The sequence below is a fragment of the Caloenas nicobarica genome, chromosome 9 (assembly GCF_036013445.1).
Source record: "Caloenas nicobarica isolate bCalNic1 chromosome 9, bCalNic1.hap1, whole genome shotgun sequence".
Lineage (NCBI taxonomy): Eukaryota > Metazoa > Chordata > Aves > Columbiformes > Columbidae > Caloenas > Caloenas nicobarica.
Genome location: NC_088253.1, coordinates 20,906,382 through 20,926,451, shown reverse-complemented (window position 1 = coordinate 20,926,451; position 20,070 = coordinate 20,906,382). Strand labels below are relative to the sequence as shown.

The 20,070-nt window shown below is 45.5% G+C and overlaps 1 protein-coding gene across 2 annotated transcripts; it reads right to left on the bottom strand.

The window, feature by feature from the left end:
* Positions 1-1,703: 1,703 nt before the first annotated feature.
* Positions 1,704-17,827, bottom strand: WFDC1 (WAP four-disulfide core domain 1). 2 transcript variants are annotated; one of them, XM_065640786.1, is made up of 7 exons: positions 17,337-17,774; positions 10,507-10,702; positions 9,855-9,938; positions 8,043-8,183; positions 6,805-6,846; positions 5,894-5,968; positions 1,704-4,376 (listed from the first exon to the last, which is right to left on the bottom strand). In XM_065640786.1, the coding sequence occupies exons 1-6, from the start codon at positions 17,481-17,483 to the stop codon at positions 5,910-5,912; spliced, it is 669 nt and encodes a 222-aa protein (XP_065496858.1). In that variant the 5' UTR covers positions 17,484-17,774; the 3' UTR covers positions 1,704-4,376; positions 5,894-5,909. The 2 variants fall into 2 exon arrangements, with proteins under 2 accessions (XP_065496858.1, XP_065496859.1); XM_065640787.1 differs by lacking the exon at positions 6,805-6,846 and having other exon boundaries at positions 17,337-17,827.
* Positions 17,828-20,070: the final 2,243 nt, after the last annotated feature.

Sequence of the window (20,070 nt, the reverse complement as noted above, 5' to 3'; positions counted from 1 at the left end):
TGAACCAACAAGGAAAACGCCTGCTCAAATAGAAGGGTCACCTTCTACTCAGGTCACAGAATCACAGAATCACAGAATGTTAGGGATTGGAAGGGACCTCAAAAGATCATCTAGTCCAATCCCCCTGCCAGAGCAGGAAAACTTAGGTGAGGTTACACAGGAAGGCGTCCAGGCGGGTTTTGAATGTCTCCAGAGAAGGAGAATCCACAACCCCCCCGGGCAGCCTGTTCCAGTGTTCTGTCACCCTCACTGAGAAGAAGTTTCTTCTCACATTTAAGTGGAACCTCTTGTGTTCCAGCTTGAACCCATTACCCCTTGTCTTACTGTTGGTCGTCACCGAGAAGAGCCTAGCTCCATCCTCGTGACACCCACCCTTTATATATTTATAAACATTGATGAGGTCACCCCTCAGTCTCCTCTTCTCCAAGCTAAAGAGACCCAGCTCCCTCAGCCTTTCCTCATAAGGGAGATGCTCCACTCCCTTAATCATCTTTGTGGCCCTGCGCTGGACTCTCTCCAGCAGTTCCCTGTCCTTCTTGAACTGAGGGGCCCAGAACTGGACACAATATTCCAGATGAGGTCTCACCAGGGCAGAGTAGAGGGGAAGGAGAACCTCTCTGGACCTACTAACCACCCCCCTTCTAATACACCCCAGGATGCCATTGGCCTTCTTGGCCACAAGGGCACAGTGCTGGCTCATGGTCATCCTGCTGTCCACCAGGACCCCCAGGTCCCTTTCCCCTACACTGCTCTCTAATAGGTCATTCCCCAACCTGTACTGGAACCTGGGGTTGTTCCTGCCCAGATGCAAGACTCTACATTTCCCCTTGTTATATTTCATTAAATTTTTCCCCGCCCAGCTCTCCAGCCTGTCCAGATCTCGCTGGATGGCAGCACAGCCCTCTGGCGTGTCAGCCACTCCTCCCAGCTTGGTGTCATCAGCAAACTTGCTGATAGTACACTCAATTCCCTCATCCAAGTCATTGATGAATATATTGAACAGTATTGGTCCCAGAACTGACCCTTGAGGCACTCCACTAGATACAGGCCTCCAACCAGACTCCGCCCCATTGACCACGACTCTCTGGCTTCTCTCCTTCAGCCAGTTTGCAGTCCACCTCACTACCCGATCATCCAGTCCACACTTCCTCAGTTTTGCCGTGAGGATGCTGTGGGAGACGGTGTCAAATGCTTTGCTGAAGTCAAGGTAGACCACATCCACTGCTCTGCCATCGTCAATCCACCTTGTTACGTCTTCATAAAAGGCTATGAGGTTGGTCAAACACGACTTCCCCTTGGTGAAGCCATGTTGACTGTCCCTGATGACCCTCTTCTCCTTGATATGTCTTAAGATGGCACCAAGGATAAGGTGTTCCATCACTTTCCCTGGGATGGAGGTGAGGCTGACCATCACTCCTCTCTTTACAGCACTGTCCATCTGCTCCTCTTCAGGCAACAGAAGCGAAGGTGTCACGAACTGAGCAAGCATCTGACCCACAAAGGTGGCCCCTCTGAAAGTGGACACTGGTGGCAGATGTGTTTTGGTGTCTGTCACCTCCCTTCCAGTGGGCAAAATGACTTTTGCCTCCCTGCGCCTATGTTTCCTGAGCCTTCCCAACAACTAAAATTAAAAAGATTTGTCCTGTTTTTCATAATTCGAAGCCAAGCGTATGTCAAGAACACACAACTGAAACCAGGCAGAGTTGAAAAATATACTGGTCACTTTTTATTGAGCACCGAAGTGGAAGAACCTGTATACGTCCAAGCACCAGGGGCACAAACCGGGACGGGGCTGCCTGGGGCAGCGCTCGAGGATCCGGAAGGCCGTGAGCATCGCTAGCACACAGTGATACACGTAAAACTTATTATAGCACCAAACATGCTTTGAAGTGTACACAGGAACTTTAAAACCAACCGGCACTAGTGATTTCCTACTGCACTTCACAAGACCGCTGTTAAGCCGTTTGTCTTTGGAGAGGAGACGAGCTGAGGACAACTCCTTTGGCCCATGTTTTGCTTTCAAGGTGTGATGGATGTCAGGCTTGAAAACAGCATTTGGCCGAGTCTCTTCTGTGGCTTTTGTCTCTGAGTTTGACAATTAAAAAAAAAAATTAAAAAAAAAAACCCCAAGCATTATAGCACCATGAGGAAGGGTGATGTCTTTGATAACACCCAGTAAACAGAAATTCATCAACAAATTATTAATTCGTCGGTTTTCTTTTTAGAAAAATTCCTTTTGCAAGTAGAATATATCTTTACCATCCCATCCAGCAAGGTGGTCAGGTATGTGCTTTCGTAGCTACAAAAAAGCAGCCACTGAAGTGAATGCGTCCACTCGCATTAAGCATATTTTTGGATGCTTTGCAAGATTAGGTTGAGATCTGAAGTTTTAATCTTGTAAATTTGTTAATGCTCAACACAAGTTTTTCAGCTGGATCCTCACAGGTTTTTAGGCACGGAATCTTTTATTTTAAAGTAGAACGATTTGGAATTTACTCTTTGGGGCTTAGCAGTAATCACTGAAGGGCTTTGCTCATTTAATCGGAATTTGATTTTTCTGCAAAACGTAATGTTGAAAAAAGCCAGTCCATTTCACTGAGCAGCACACCAAGGAGCAAGGCTGCATTTAGACTTTCATTATGAGCTTTGTTGCTTTGTCAAGTAACGTCAGCAGCAAAGCAGCGAGTTTCTGGCCTAAACTGAGATTGGAAGGATAAAATATGGACGGACTCCTCGCTTTCAGCAGGAATGAAGATATCATTGCATAAAGTTGTATATGATAAAACTGTAGAAATAGATCTGTCCAAACATGGTGTTGCATTTCATACCTTGAACTTGGAACAAAGGCACAAAGAAGTGAATGGAGTTAAAGAAATGAAGATACTTAGGAAAATGTTCATCTGTTCCTTTGCTCGGTGAAGCAACGAGGAGTGTCCCTGTTTATTACAGGAAACAGAAGAGCAGTTTGGCATCTTTCACCTCTCCAGCTGCAAATATCATATGCAAAGTATCAAGTGTTCTACAGGTATCTTAGCTTTGGCTTAAGCCATTTGGTGAGTGGAAAAAAAATCCCATAGTTTGTGGGTGGAAGCTGGCACTTGTATTTGTGAATTGGGTATTTATATGCACCGCTACTACTCTGCGTATTAAAATGCTAATTTTATGCATGTAGATGGGGACACGTACTAAACAAGGGAGCAAACGTGGCTTCTTTTGCCTAGCAATTCTGGCAGATTTGTCAAAATGAAATGCAACTGTCCCTTTAGGACTGCCACAGAAGAGGAAAACGTTAATCGAAAATGTGTTTTCCATTTTATAATGCTAAACGGGCAAAAGAAGCTGTAAGGCCCAAATACAAATAACTTGACCTTAGGGATTTATGGAAGCCAACATAAAGGTACGGGACTTCTTAGGAGCAGTTGCCCATCTGCCAGACAAACCTTTTAATCACATGGATTTATCCTCCTTTTGCTTTTCTCTTATGTCCAACAAATAATCCAGACTTCAGCCCTCTCGCTGAGGTTTTGCAGGTACAGAAACACAGATTTACATGCTGTGAGTATTAACCGTGCTGGCTAAAAGCAACAACTTAAAAAGACTGGCACGCGTGTGCGTCTGCTTAGATATTGTAGAAAGAAATCTATTCCATCATCAGCTCTCAATCTGCAGCTCACCAGACTGAGAAGCTAAAGGAAAGTAACTTAGAAAAATAAACAACATTTCTAAAACCTGTTTTGCTCCTCGATCAGAGTTCCTCAAATTCTTAAGATTTCAGGTTTAGGCTTGTCGACTGGACGTCAAACTTGGCGAAGCCTAGGTATAAACAGGAAAAGAAGAAACCTTCACGTTTCTTCAAACTTTAAGCTTATGAAAAGGCATATTTAAAGTAGCTTTTTGAGATACGCAGGCACTGGATTTGATCCAGAGAGCCCCTTTAGTCTTACAGTCTTGCCTATTTTAATGCAACCGAGATGTGATATTTAGGTACAACTCTGACATCACTTCATTTTTATAATACTGAGTTATGTTCACAGTCGTGAAATTTGAACCGGTCACATAATACGCACATAAAGGGCATGCTGTTTCAGCAGCCTGATAAAGGGGCTGTGGCTTCTAGAGATCTGCTTGGAGGTATTTGCATTTCACTTGTCGCAGGGCAGCTCATTGACGGTGTGGTTTCTTTCAGGGATCGCATTTCTGCCCCTCCTGATAGGCTCAAAATCTAAACTCATCCTGTTCCTGGAATAGCGAAGTCTTTTATCACCGATGGGCAGGGATCAGGGTAACGCTGGAGACGTGCGTGTGGAGATTTGGGACCAGAGATCTTCCAAAAGAGAAAACTGTTGGGTAAAGCATTCCTTGACAGAGTGGTCCAGCTGGGTGAAAATCAAACAAAAAAAGAGGAATTAAAATATTTATCCTCCCTGGGATGTTTGCACAGAACTTGTCCTTATGTAGCTGTGTAATCTGAGCAGTCAGCCCGACGTAGGTACACAAAAGACACTGAACTGCTTTGTTTTCGTAACTGCCAGTTAAGCTCAAGTGAAGCTGAAAGTGCCGAGAAAAGCATCTTGGGGCAGAACCTTTGGTATAATAAACATTTTCATTCTTGCCTAACTCAAAGCCTGATAAAATGATTGGAGCTTTTCCAGTTGGCTTTGCTCTGGCCACATACACATACGTTTACTCACATGAGTGGGTCACACTGTTCAACTTTTCACACACATAAATTTATCCCACAAAATCACCCATGTGCCTAAATATTTGCAAGACTGACCCTTATTTCACTCAGTCCAGAATAAAGAGCTTTTTAATTTGTCTTGCAGGAGCAGTTACACCTGAGTTAGAAAAGCCCCTCGACAGAAAGTTTAAAGTCTTAAGGCATGCAAAGTTTTGCAGCATTTATTTTTCATCCTGAAAAATAACTCCATCCTCCAAGTACTGCTCAGTGAAAATGTTATCCCCTCCAGTGATAATTATGGAAAAAAACCCCAAAAAACTCAGAAGGGCTGTTTTTTTCCCCTCCCAGAGTTTATTTTTGTTCACTAAGAGAAAATTTCAGAACCTAGACACTCCTCTTCCATTTTTACAGTGGCTAGAATTAAGACTTTTGTGAAAACAGCCACTCATAATTTCTTAAATCCATGTTGAAATAAGCATTGCTATTTATCCTAAAAACGAATAATAAAGAAGTTGGAGGAATAGCTCCCTAGGACTGGAAGACATAAGGTAACAAATAAAAAAGTTGCACGAGGGAAGGTTTAGATTGGATATTAGGAAAAATTTCTTCATGGAAAGGGCTGTCAGGCATTGGAACTGGCTGCCCAGGGCAGTGGTGCAGTCACCGTCCCTGGCAGGGTTTAAAAGATACAGAGATGAGGTTCTCAGGGACATGGGTGGACTTGGCAGTGTTGGATTAATGGCTAGACTCGATGATCTTAAAGGTCTTTTCCAACCAAAATGATTCTATTCTATTCTAAACACCCGTAAGGCAAAGGTTCCTCAAAGAAATCAGGTGCATCTTGTCATATCAAAAGAAAGAGTGGGAGAGGGAGAATAGGAGTTGGGAAAGACATTAACTTCTCCAGGGACAGTTTGCAGAGCTCAATTGGGGGATTGGACTAGATGATCTTTCGAGGTCCCTTCCAATCCCTAACATTCTGTGATTCTGTGATCTCCAGTGCCCCAGGTTCACGGGATATTTTTACAGCACCGTCCGTTTGTCAGCACAGGTGTTTCACAGAGCCTGAGGTATGCACCTGACCATAGTTTTAAGGTGCTTCGTTATACTGGCATCTTGACAAGACATAATTTCACCCTCAAACAACCATTTCCTTAAATAATTGCACCAACTATTTTCGCCCAGCTTTCCCTTCATTCACAGCACACTTACCCAGACACACCTTCGATTAGCCTAAATGCTTCTGCTGGTTTTTCACGTAGCCGACCACATTGTTGGAATTGCTCCCTGTAAGACAAATATTAGCAAAGTTAGATTTCAAGTTAGTCCGTGGCACAGGTTTTCTCAAGATTCTCTAAGCGGTACGGTTTTACTGGTCGCATTAGTTAGAAGTTCTCTGGCAGAGCTGTGACAGCCCGCTGGGTGGAGGAAAGGAAATCCTTTATAGTTTTATCAGATAAACTGGCCAAATTTGGCTGTTCTCAAATCTTATAATATCGAAGATGTTGTCTAGTTATATCTGAGTATCACTTGCAATCAGATGTGACCGTCCCCCTCTAGATCCAAGAGTCAGCAGAAACCAGGAGCTTTGAAGCCACGAGAAAAGAGATTTTCTGGAATATCCTCCTGCTTTCTTTGAGAGACATATCTATCAATTTGTGCAAGGGACCTGACACCTCCTGTGGCTGCAGATAAAAACAAGGGACCGATGCATCTCTTATCACAAACCATGATACAAGCACTTTGCAAAAGACTCTGATTTTGACAGAGTTCTGTGTTCATCTGCAAGGAGTCCTGGGCCACGAGTAAGGCTCCAAAAATATACTTAAAAAACCAAAAGGTTATTGGATTGGGTGTTTCTCAGGCCTTAGGTGGGAACCCCTGGCAGAAGGCTCCACCACTGAACACACTGTGTCACAGCTGGAGATGCTGATTCTCAAGAGTCCACAGTCGGGGTATTGTCGATCTTAAAATAAGATTTTTGACCAAGGCACAGAGAGTTGAGGCTGAAGAATCCCTTTTTGCCACGTACAAACCTTCACTTCAAACCCAGCAAATTCCTTGTAAGCAATGCAATAACTATAAAGCTTCATAATGGCAAACACTTTATGCCAGTGGCTCACCAAAATATCCCTTGTAATACTTATGCCTCAGGTTGCGTCCATCTGAAAAAGAAGGTACATAATGAGAACATAACCAGTCAGCCTTTATTGCTTGTGTTAAACCCTTCTGTGGGTTAAACAGCCTTCTGTGTACAGCACAAAGAAATAGATATGGGAATAATAACCTTACAAGGAAGAAAATAAAAGATCTCTGTAGCTGAAGTAGTGTAGGCTGCTATAAACCTCTTATAAAACTGTTTAAATGACTGAACTAGTGGATACAACTTGCTTTCCCCGAGAGTGGTGAACTGCTGGCCACTAGCATGTTGTTATTTTCAGTGGCTATGAGGCGAGGAATCACGGACTTTCTCAAATGAGTGAAAATTTGGTTAAAATTTCATACCATCTATTAGTGTTTTACATAACTCAAGTTCCAGTTAGGTTTTTCTTTTAACAATTACATAATTATTTAAGCTCTTAGAGATACCTCATGTCAGAGCCATACAGCTATACATTACATTAGTTACTACGGATGTCATTAAAGAAACATATAAAGAAATACAAGAGCTGATTAAAAAGCCCTGGAAAAAAATCTTAGTATTTTATGGGAGCAGTTCAGAGATCTGTTTTGCTGCTTCCCCTGGCTTTTACAGTGACCAAGAGGGAAACCAGATGTCTCATGTCTCTACACTAGAGATGACTTGTAGCCCAGTATGGACATACATGTCCTGCTATTCCATGAAGTTCCACCTACCTAGACATGTTATGAGCTTTCCTGAAAAATAGCTTGGTCTACATAAATTCCTTTATTGGGCAAATGTGTCTTCGGAATAAAGTAAACATGTTTTGGATGCAGAAATCAAAGTCAGAAGTCAAACCTGGAATTTGAAACTCATATTCCTTAGTTAAGTGTGTAGCAGTATGTAAATATTTCTATTTTTTGTGCTGCGTAATAATGACATATGCAGGTTACTACCTGCTCTGCTTACACAATCCCAGAGGATACAGAGCGAACAAGAAGTGTGTCCCCTGCTTTGGGGACGTAGCTCAGCCAACATCAAGGACATTAGAGACTTGAGAGTGCCGCAGGGTGGGGACCGTCACACACCACCTGAGCCCTGGGCTGCCCAGAAAACCCAGGAAGCCCACGGGAGCGGATGCACCACCAGATCTCCTTCAAAGCCAGCGAGAACGCTCCGTCCCTTCCTGGTGTTTGCATGACAGAACAAGAAAGGAAGGGAGGTCTCCAGTCAACTGACCTGGACTTCCACGGAGCTTGATGCACTGGCCCCGGTTGGGGATTCCTTCAGCCGTGTTGCCCGGGTTGATGATGTGGCATTCATAGCCTGTGGGGCAATGCAGGGGCTCGTCTCCATCCTCCGTGGTACTACAGGCCTCAGCTGCAAAAGAAGCCCGCAGGTCATAAATCACGGCTTTAACACCCACGGGCAACCAAAATACAACCACGCGGCCACCTTGTGCATCTCCTCCCAGGCAGGCTCTCAGGCTACGTCCCACGCAAGGAGCTGACACCTCCACAGAAACCTGGCAAAGCAGGTGATCCCGCTCACACCTGACACAAAAACTGATGTGTCCAGCCCGATACGAGGAGCGCAGGTCGGCCTGATCACCTGGAACGACGCCCTCCCCACGGGCTGTTGTGCAGGGTCCGAGCGAGGGCTGGGGAGCGGTGAGGACACGCCGCCACCGCTCACCGTGATGGGTGGTCCCGCCACGTGGCTTTTCGCTCCAAGCAGCCCTAAGTCTGTTCCAGCCAGTGTTTCGGGCTGAGTGAGGAATCAGGGAACACGACCAGTTTGCTGCTTTGCTCTTTGCTCCACACCCGTTAATTACTGATGAATTTAAACCTCGGCTGTGACTCACTGTGGAGTAAGGCAGAACCACCTCCTGTTACAAACGGAGGCTTTAATCGCCACGACCCTGGATAGCCGGCAAGCACGGAGCAGCATGAGAAAGTAAAGCAGGACCCACAGGCAGTGTTTGAGTCCATTAAATGTACAGACTATACAGGGACACTCCACCCTTTCGTTTGCCAGGATTTTAGTTTCAGGGACCTCTGCTGTAATTCTCATGTCATGACTGATGACTATTATTTCACTAATTACTCCCTCAAGCTGAGATGAAGGTGTTAAGATAAGAAAAAAGAAGTATGACAAGGATGGATGAGGAGGAACCTATTTTATCTTATTTCTAGCAGTGCAACAGCAATGAGCTGGAGGCAGAATTTTCTCTTGAAGAACTAGGAGTTTCCATAATAGATGAGAGTCGAGGTTTGGTGAGTCTGATATCATCTGTGTAAGACCAAAGAGGGTAATTTATTGGCACTACCTGTGTCTGACTAAAGCTGATCAAAAGCTGGAATAGCCTTTCCGTGAAGAAATAAAGAACTTCAGGCACGCATACACCTGGGAATACCTTGTAGAAGAAAACTTCTCTTCCCACCTCCCCGTTCCCTCCTTGTTTCAACGTGAGGTAGTGGAAAAAAAATAATTAAAAGGTCTTTCCTCATGGAATTAACCTGAGAAGCCCAATCTCATTAGCAGTCTCCAAGCTTAGATGTTCCAAGCTCCACGTCAGCTTGACACAACTCTGCAGCAGTTTGCCAGGGCTCTTGTTCAAAGCCGCCACAGCCCCAGCCCAAGGCATTTGGGTGATGAGGCCACTTTGGATTTAAAAAGCTCCTAATCCGAGTCCACCCACAGTCTATCAGGAAGCTGGCAGAAAATATGTGTATGCTGACAAAGCCTTTTTCTAAAAAAAAAAAAAAAAAAGGTATATTTCTACTTATTTCAAGAATGGATACAAATCCAGTTCCCTGGAGTATTCCTAGAGCTCTGCTGGATAAGACATATCCATAAAAATAAACTGATTTACTGCGCCAGAAACTAGCCCCCAGCACCAGACAGAGTTATTCCTATGGAAACTCCAGACACATACCAGCAGCCCCAGCACCCCTACGTCCCTGGCAAGCCCTGTGTATGATGAAAATATTATTTAGTGCCTTTGTATAATTCCTGGTATAGCAGAGAAGAAAGCAAAACGTACTGTACCTTGTAGGACTTCCTCTGGGCCATCCAAAAGCCACCCATTGCCTCCCAGCCAGCGGGGTTTGGGCTGAACCAACCAGTCTAAAACTGTAAAAGACAGAAACAAGAAACCACGGAGTCAAGGTGAAGCAGTGGCAGGGCACACAGTTACAGAACATCACAGATTTCCTCTAACAGCCAGTGACGAGGGTGCCAGGCTCCCAAATGATGGATTTGAATTTTCAGGAAGATACTTATGTTCATGCTCTCGTTGTCCCAGTGGCAAGAGAGCCACGGGTGTTATCCAGGGCCCCAAGAACCTGGTGCCATAAGGGCCAAAGACACTGTTGTTTCCCATCCCACGGCACGGATCAGATGAGACAGCTGCCTGGCTCCTGTGAGCACTAACTCAGATTGGGATTACTTCTTTTCCTGCATATATAACCCCAAGAAAAGAACTGGCCCTGAGTGACTTCTGCCATTTGTACTGGTGAACATTTTGCAACACCAGCTGGCCTTAGGTCATTTTTCGATTCAGCAGCCAGAAGCGTGGAACCGAAGCTTCATCCTCACCTCACACCGCGCCTCCCACCTGAGACCCAACGCACGTGGGGATAACCACCATCGTCTCTGCGCGCTTCTCCCCACCAGAATTTGACCGCCGGATCCACTCTACCTGGTGGCGGCTGCACGGACTCCAGGCAGGCGTAGATGCACCCGTTGTAGCAGCAGCGCTTGTGCCTTTCGCACTCGGAGTCCGAGCGGCAGCTGGGCACCTCGCAGGCTCGGTCCGGCAAAGTCTGGGGGGGCGGCGGGCAGCGATCGTTCTTCTGGTAGTGGGAACTGTGAGAATGAAGAGGGTACTCATAATCCTTGCAAAGAAAAGAAAAGGAAACAAAGGTTTGGCATAAGGCGGACACCAAACATCAGTTGAAACAGAAAAGGGATTTGCAAAGTGGTTTTCAAGTATTCGTTAGGCAGGAGAGTTCAGCTCCCTGAAGACAGAGCTCTATGATCAGCTTAGCACGCTGCTTTGGAAACACTAAACCACCAAGTTATCGTGTGCAGCCCATTTTATAATTAGGGTTATTGTAATGACCATGAGGAGGTAAAAAAAAATTCCTTTAAAGTCTTTTACACTTGCCTAGGAAACAAAGACTCCAGGCATCACCGTGATGAGCACAGCAAAACACTTCGATAGTAAAGCAGTAGAAATGATGACCTTGTATTGTTTTAAGGTTATGTCCCCACAGGGACCTGGAACTAATGTCCCACGTAGCATCTGTCTCCTCAATAGGCTCCTTCTACCTTCACCACCTTCTTCTGGACCAGAACTTCTAGGGGAGTGGTACAAAATCTTTCGATCTTACCCACTGTGTGATCCCGAGTTGTTAAATTAGAGACCATTTCTAAAACACGAGATGATCTGGGTGAGACCTGTGTGGGTGATGGCAGCTTAATCCCAAAGAAAATGAGGCCGTGTTTGACTACGGCAGCAAGGAGCCCAGCTGCTCATTGCACACCAAAAGGACAGGGGAGATTTAAAGTGGATTAACAGGCACAGGATTTTACCAGAAACGTTTATAAGAGGCAGCATTTGGATATTATTCACGCTGGCAGCATTTTAGCAAGAAGCCAACTCCCTCCGGAGAGGTGAATCACCCAAGCCCACTCCTTTCTCACCTGTGGCTAAACTATTCATCTCTGGGCTTGAGCTCAGCTCCCCGGAGCAGCATAAAGTACCCAGAAAGGGCAAACGGTTCTCAGATTAATTAACGAACATTAATAAGCTCTAGTCAAATGAAAAAATGGATTCTGGATTTGTAGTTTTAAAAGAGCTCAGCATCTAGGCAAAGGTATGAGGCGAGTACTGCCAGGCACTAGCTAGCAGGCTTTTGAGTTTAGAAGTCTTGTATAGACTTGGCCCCGTCGCTGTTGTGTTTCGAAATCAGTGACAAACAACTGGGGTTGTTATTCCAAGAAACAACATGGTGCAACTGTCCCTGAGGGGTCTCCAGGAAATTTCACCATCCAGCTATGGAGAAATTTGGGGTGAGGTTAAATATCCCTCTTTATCTCCACGCTGCTACGTCCTCCTTGCTGAAACCTTCCAACAGCTTCTGTGCAGCCCGCGTGACTTTGTGAAACAGCGTGTCCCCAGATGTACCGACCAAAAAATGTCCCCTGGGGACTCTGCTGCGACGTGTGACCGAGCAGTAATTAATTATCACTAATGGTGAAAACAACATCATCTTCATTCCCTTGGGATAATTTGCCATGCTGAGAATGAATGCAACTCCAAGGGACACCAAAAGAAATAACGCACTACTGATATGAGAAATTTTAATTCTGTGTTCTGCCGTGTGTAGAATCGCATTGATAAAGTGGTGGTTTTTACCACTTTTGGCTGTTCCTTGGGCCATAGGTAGGGGGAAACGGAGAGTAGCAAAGTTTCTCCTCTGCCTGGTTGTGTGGAGATGGAGTTTCAGTCATTGCAGAAGCACAGAGAAAAGTCAGGATGATTAAGGGTTTTAATTTCTAGTACAAGGTGAGCGTTAAGGAAAATCCATATCCTGGTTATATCTATAACTGGTTAAATAACGTGTGTGTGTGTGTCTGTGTGTGAGAGACAGAGAATTCCTAATATTTCCACAAACAGCCTCCTGCCCTGTTCCCAGTATCAGCCTGCCCTGGTCTGAATATCAAGAAACAATTTTCTTTTGCTTTTTCCTTAGTTGTTTCTATCCGGTAAACAAGAAACTCCTCAAAACCACTTCCACGAGGTTGTTTTCCCATGAACTGATGGGCTGTTTGAACCACGAGATAGGTTTGGAAGAAAAAAAACCCCACAATAATCATAATTTTGATGATGTTTTCCATGATGAAGGGTGTAAGTTAATGCATCATCCCAATCCTCAAAAAGGCTGAAAAAAACACCACCTTTGAAATAATGTGCTTTTGAACTGAATATAGTTAAAATTCAACTATTTTGCTGCTGTTGGATTTTAAATAGAGATAATGCTTGGACCAAGTACAATTTTGGGATATAAGATGGCATTTAACAGTAAATCTATGCAGTTCCAAACACTTAACAGGTCTCCTTGTTTGAGGGAGCACTCATCCTGGATGCTCACAGTTTACGATTCTATTATGTGAAATGTTAGCTGCAGACTGAAATGCACTGACCAAAATAATACTGGCAAATAATGAACACATGAAAAAAGCCACGCTGAACAATTACTGCAGTTGCTTCACAGATGATTCAGAAACCAAAAAGCCAACATTACAATGAACAGTTGGCTCAACGAATGAGATTTCCGTTTGGGAACAATATAACATTTTTAGCCAAATAACTTTGTACCTCGTGACCTCCCTGCCCATTTTCTTTCTTCACCTATTGCTCTGGACCCCTTCCTTTCAAAACCTCATGGTCAAAAATATTTTCTGGCAAATCTGATCTAATAAAACCCTTGCCACTGGTTTACGTGCGTTAAAATCCTGGTGGGAAACAGGATTCCCTCATTCACGAAATAGCCTGGTTAAGGATGTCTCCAGGTATGGGTTACAAGGTCTTTTTAAAAACTCTCCCAGGATTCACAGTTTGGCTCTGAACATAGCTCAGATTTATTATTTTTACAGATTGTGACGGCGGTTAAAATTTCTTCAAGAATTTTTTTGCAATGCAGGAGGCAAACTGCTGTTTCCCATGGAGGCTTATGAAATCATTTTAAAGACAATATTTTCCTTAGAGACACACAGAATCAAAGTAAGGGGAAAAGTTCAGAGGTCAGCTGAGCAACCCTGGAGGTCAGTAAAGATGACGAGGAAAAACCTGAAAGCAATCACTCACTCTCAACCCATATTTTCCATAGGAACTGTGGGATGCGGTCTGCCTCCAGCAAAAACCTAGATCTGTTGTATTATTTGCGTCTAAAACTGGACCCTGGGCTTGTGCCAAAGCACAATTCTCTGCCAGTTCATACTTGGCCACCGCCGAGACCACACGTGAGGTTTATTCTCAGCCTCTGGTCACTAGTTCTGCCCCTGGCAGGTATTTCCAGACACTGGCCATAAAGCACCTTTCCTCTGAAACAACAGGAGGAATTTAAAGCCCTCCAACATTTCTATCAAAGACCTGGAAAAACACAGATCACCAGTGATGAAAGTGGCAAATATCAGACTGAAGGAGGGTTGAATAACCTGAATGACAAGACGAGGACAAGAGGAATAATATTCTCCTGCTATTTACTCTGGATTAGTAGTTCTGGTGTCTGCAGTACTGGAAGACTGTGGCAAAATTAGAGTGGGCTTAACGAAGATGCATGACAGCAATTAGAGGACTAGAAAGCAGGGAATCGAGTGCAATCTGTGGGTTTCGAAGGGGAGGCTGAGGGCTACTCTGAGGCACACGTGGGATAGAACACCCATGGGAGATGTGCTCATCTGGTAGAAAAAGTGGGTATCTCAGTGTTGATTTACGACAGCTAGCTGGAGGGTATGTACGTTGTTGGAAGAATATTACAGCAGCTGCGAGGAATTCTTCATTTCTGGAATTCTTTACAAGAAGGCTGTTTTTTTTTTTTCTAAGATGCTTCCTGCAGTTGATGCTGGAATAACATCAGGGCTTCCCCAGGTTTTTTCAATAAACATGTGGGTGTCTTGCTAATGAACTGAAGAGCATCCCCAGGTAGCCCCCTCCCTCTGACCTTGGGGAACGGTCCCAGCCTGTGCAGGGGCTGCAGAATTATGGAATAGTTTGGGTTGGAAGGGACCTTCCAAGCTCATCCAGTGCCCCCCCTGCCATGAGCAGGGACATCTGCACCAGCTCAGGGTGCTCAGAGCCCCGTCCAGCCTGGCCTGGGATGTCTCCAGGGATGGTTCATCCACCACCTCTCTGGCCAACCTGGGCCAGGCTCTCACCACCCTCAGCGTAAAAAACTTCCTCCTCATGTCTGGCCTGAATCTCCCCTCTTTTAGTTTAAAACCATCACCCCTCGTCCTGTCCTAACAGGCCCTGCTAAAACAGCTGCAAATCACTAAACCTGAGGAGTGTCCCTCTGGCTGTGAAATATATGGATTTGCCAAGAGCTGGAAGCCCAGCTCCTCCATCCCACTGTGGCTGCCAGTTTTTTCTTCTCGCTGTATTTCCTCTCCTCTTTCTCCCTTCTCCATTCCCACTTGACCCCTCCTTGCCAACCAACACCCTTCCTCAGAGTCCTGAATGGGGAAAAACTCCTGGCCAGAGCTCAGCCCAGCTCCTCACAAACACCTGCTCGTCATTCTGCAGCCGGCAGCTGGGTGGATGTGTTGCTCCTGCTGCGGACTCCAGATTTTTTTGGACTCAGACAACGTCTCGCTTGGTCAACTCCCTCCTCGTCGCCACCTCTTCCCCCGACAGACCTTGCCCGTGTCCTTCTGGGGGTCCCACAGGGATGTTCTGGCCCCTCTCCTGGAGGGCTGCACGTTGCTGTGAGCATCTCCATCTGTCCCCCCCTCTCTGCAAGTGACTCACAAATCGACTGTTCCACCCACAGCCTCTGATTTTCAAACTGCAGGGAACATGCAGCATTTGGTAGACAAGAAAGCCTCTCTCTGGGAAACAAGAGGAGCTGCCAAAACAGACTCTGGGTGGATAAGAGGATGGAGAGCGGACGCCTTTCTCCTTACAAGGCTTTGAGGAGAAGGAGAAAGAAAAGCATTTTCTGTTTTCCCTAGATAAGATGTTTCTGTCAATATGAGCAATTCTAGCTGAGCTTGCCAGATCGGTAGCACCTGCATTCACGAATGCCAGGAAAAAGAGTCCTTTGAAGAACTGCAGGTTGAAAGAAGAGGATATATCTTCAAGGGAGCGGGCTCCGTGCCTCTGCAGGGCATGTTATCTGAAGATCAACATGTAAATTCCTGTTCTACTCCTGTCCTATCTCTCTGGGTCACTTACTTCATAGCTCCTATTAAATTTGAGCTTTGTATTGAAATATGAGAAAAGAACATACTAATAAATACACTTTCCAGTGAGCGATTTCACAGGAAAAAACAGCTATTCATGTCACCATTTTCCAATTAAAGCGCAAATGATACCCTGCAGCAAGGGAGGCTACAATGAAGAAAATTTCTTGTAAAATACTGGGGTGCCTATCAAATATTAGCACAACGTTTTCTGCAAACTTTCAAGGAGACAAGAGCATTGTATTTCAATTCACTCAGTACAAGCAACAGATGTGTCGCGTTTCTGGGTCAGCAATCGCACAAACCAAACGTCGCTGTCCCCAAACATCACTCTAGATGTCAGGGCCAAAAAAGCATCCATTTTAACTTGAAAGCTTTTACATGTGGCTGCAGAAAACAGGTGGAGGGATCCCTCCCTGACACCAAGGAGCTGCTTATGCACATGCAGTGGCTGGAAGATGCGATCAAACCTGAGCATGGGAGAACAGGGGCTTCCACACAAGTCATTCGGGGAGCAGAAGCCTTGGGTCAGTGCTGGCTTCTAAGGGGACTTGAATGGAATAAGGCAAAATCTCAAATTCTTTTTTTTCCCTTCTAAACACCAGGTCCTGAAAGTCAAGCTATCGAATCATTTTCCTTTTTTTTTTTTTAATTTAATAAAAAAAAAATTCCTCCGTGGCGATCTCTACCGCAGAGTGGTGTGCGGCTCAGACACACCAGAACGAGACCCAGCACCATCCGTTTCTCCACTCACAGTAACTTTTTGCTGCTCCAGTTTCAATTCCAGTGCTCCCCTAAGTACCACTGCGGATCTGGAAACGGTGGTTGCGCTCAGTACCCCACTGGTGAATAACCACATGGGGTTTTTTTTCCCCTCGAACACACTGGGCAGGCACAGCAAGTGCTCCCTGGGCACACAGGGGACAATGTGCAGCTCTGTGCTGTTTTCTTGCAAGTCTCCTGCCCTTCCCTGGTTTCTTCTTACTTGCGATGGCTTGAGGATAAGAAAGTGGCTTAGTGTGCGATGGGCACGTTACTCTGACACTGTGGATCTGGAGGTCTCTGCTCCAGCGATTTACAAAACCCCGAGGCAATGCCACCATCCCTCTAGCACACATCTAGCACAGGAGTTGGAGACATTTACCCCAAATTACCCCAAAAGGCAGAGGAAGAACTGGGCAGGGAACCCTCCTCCTTGCTCTAAGCAATGAATAACGTTATCTTCACTATGTCTGTCCTCAGACACATAGGTTTTGCATTCCCCTTTCCTCATTCACGCTTCCCTTGCCGCCCTGTGAAGTTTGTAGGACAAGCAGTGTCCGCTGCCGTCCCCGTGTCCCCTCACCGACCCGAGCGTGCTTTACACGCTTCCCTTCGCGGCAGCTAGGTGGCAAAAGTTTCGTACAGCCTGGGAAACTTAATGCAACCCTTTTAGAAAGAGACAGCCTGCGGATTCAAACGCTTCTTATTCTAAAAACAATACACACACGTAAAGAAAACTCCCCTTTCATGGTGAGCAGACCCAGCTCCCCCCAAATCACCCCACCGCGTTTTACTCACATCGTATCTCTCCGTCATTTTCAGATGTAGAGCACGCTTCCAGAGAGTCCTTGCACAGCCCGAATCTGGCAGCAAAACTAAGACGCACAAGGCTGCGGTGAAGATCTTTGTACAGAAACGCATCTCTGACAGTGCCCTGGAATCCATTTTCCCAAGGAGAGACGAAATAAGGAGCCCGGCTTTTGGGATCCGGACGATTCAGAGCCTTGGCAGGGTGGGAGGGAGACGGGGAGGAGGGAGAGCGAGGGCTGATCGCTGGTGGCGAGAGCCGCTTTTCGCCGCGCAGTGTCTGGGAAAGGAAAGGGGGAAAAAAAACAACAAAAAGAGCCCACAAGCAGGAGCCAGGAGCTGCCGTTGAACTTCTTTACTCAAAGTCAGATCAGGTTCTCAGCTCACATGTTCACACAAAGCACATGTTCTCACTGAATTATAGATGGGAAGATTACTCGGAAAGATTATTTTTAGAACTTTGTTCCCCACATCTGGCATCCTCAGAGAGCCCCATTCAAAGCCAAAGCGTGGGATCAGATGACAGCTGCCGCAGGGGGAAATGAAGGTCTTGGAGGGGTGGGCTTGGCAGCTTCCAGCAAACAGCTCACCCAGACTTCCCAAACTACTCAGCTCCCCCCTTGTGTGCTTCCCACTGTGCCCCGAGCTGTGGTTTTGGATCACGTTTTGACAAAGTGATAACTTCGTATGAAGATTGCTCGAAGGAAATGATTTAAAGAAGTGATAAACATGCAGGGGATTTAGTTAAACCACGTTGATGTTATCTTTCTGCAAATGATTTCAAGGAAGACGTGGCCATTGAGGAAAAATAAAATCATACGCATGGGTGGGGAATAGGGAAGGAAGGTGGTTTAGAAATTACAAGACCAAGCGGAAAGTGAGGAAGGGGACGTGAGTCAGCCTGTGCCTGACAATGGGAGCCACAGAGAGGCTGGACGTGGGGTATGAAACACCTCCATGGACGTGCCTGAAGGACAAGAATGGACTTCTGAAATCAGGCTGAAAGCAGCCCAGCATCCTGCCTGGGATGGGACGGAGGCAGGTGCCAAAGAAAAACTACGAGAACAGGGCAGCTGTTCCATATAGATGAGTACAGATACACGTACATGTATACGTATGCATGCATACAGTTTCACAGCCTTCAGTAATGTCGTCCAGGGCTTCCTGAGCCAAATGTGAGGGCTGTTTATTTTATAATCCTCCATGCATACCTCCTCCAGCAGCTTATACAGCCTCCAACTGGAATGAAGGAGAAAACGGAACCACAAAGTTGGTTGAGATACAAGCACTGAGCCCTGCTTGCCTTCCATTTACCCAGACCATTGGATTTATTGTAGATCTGCTGTAAAATGTGTCTGCACAGGAGTGTAAGACCTCGTGGACAAATACAAAAGTCTTTTAATTCTTCCTTGTATCAGAAAGCTGCGGCAAGTCACTTTGATCCATGCCTAAGTGTCAATAGCCATAGGTGGTAGCCAAAGGATTTCACTTCCAAGCTTGCCAGAATCTGGTGATGTGAATCTGAAGAATGAATGAGGTGTGGGTTTTAAAAGCTCTGTATTTAACTGAATGCGTTTCGTTTATTTAGAGATGAGGGGTTTATAGGGTTTCTAGCAGTAACTGTGCTTTGGGGCAGTCCTGTCCACATTTCTACTGCTGTGGAAAGCCCTTAGCAACACAACATATTCAGTTCATGCCAGGGAATTCAGCTGGTAAGGAAAGCCAAGCAGGGGATACTGCTGTGGGGGAAAAGTAGGGGAAAAAGAGTGAGCAAAGAAAATGAAGAGTTAAATTGGGAAGGGTCGCCTCCTTCACAGCTGCAGCGATATAAGGAGCTGCCTTGAGTCTCTGACTCCTAAAGAGCTCTGATGGCAAACGTCTTGGAGGGGATCTCGAGGGAGATGCAATGACCATGCTCTGTGTTTGTAGAACTTTCAGCACGGCTTGATCCATAGGTTATCGCTCCTGCAACAACAGGAGCTGAATATAACGTCAGCTGAAATCAGCAGCTGTGCCGGAATTAATGAAAAACACGCTCGGCCGCCTTCAGTACATCCAGAGAGGAATATATCACTACCATGAGACTTCTGCTTGTGGCTTTATTGGTTATTGCTCAGAGTGCTTTTTCTGACACAAGAGCATGCTTCTAATTCCTTTTAAAAACAAATCTCCTGTTTGTTGCAATATTACTATCTGCACCTTGATAAAGCACCTTTCAGGCACAACCAGGAGCTCCCACCAATGTCCTGACTCCAGTGTCGTAAGGTGACAAATGACATGGCTGGCTGCTCAGAAGAAACAAGATTTTTTCTTAGAGTATTCCTACATAATTTATGTCTTTGTCCTGATATTTCACTTGTCTGTCCTCTTGCTGAAACCCAAACCAGCATGAAACAACAACCGTTCACGATAAATCTCCCTAATTTGATTTCATTTTTGTTGTTTGCTTCGTATACTTGCAATCTGGACGTGGAGCTACTAATTCTAAAGATTAATAGCTACCTCAGACACCGTTTACTAGCCTTTCTTTGACATTTACCCGGGAGAAAGTAGGGTCTGTGCATTACAGTTCATGGGCTGTATACCAAAGAAATGAGAATTCTCCTGCAGGACCAAACCTTGACAGCTGGTCGTGGTCTTCACATAAAAAGGAATGTTGGTGTTATAACACTTTGGCCACCTGCACACAACCATCTCACCTTAACTTCCCAAAGTACTGCATGCA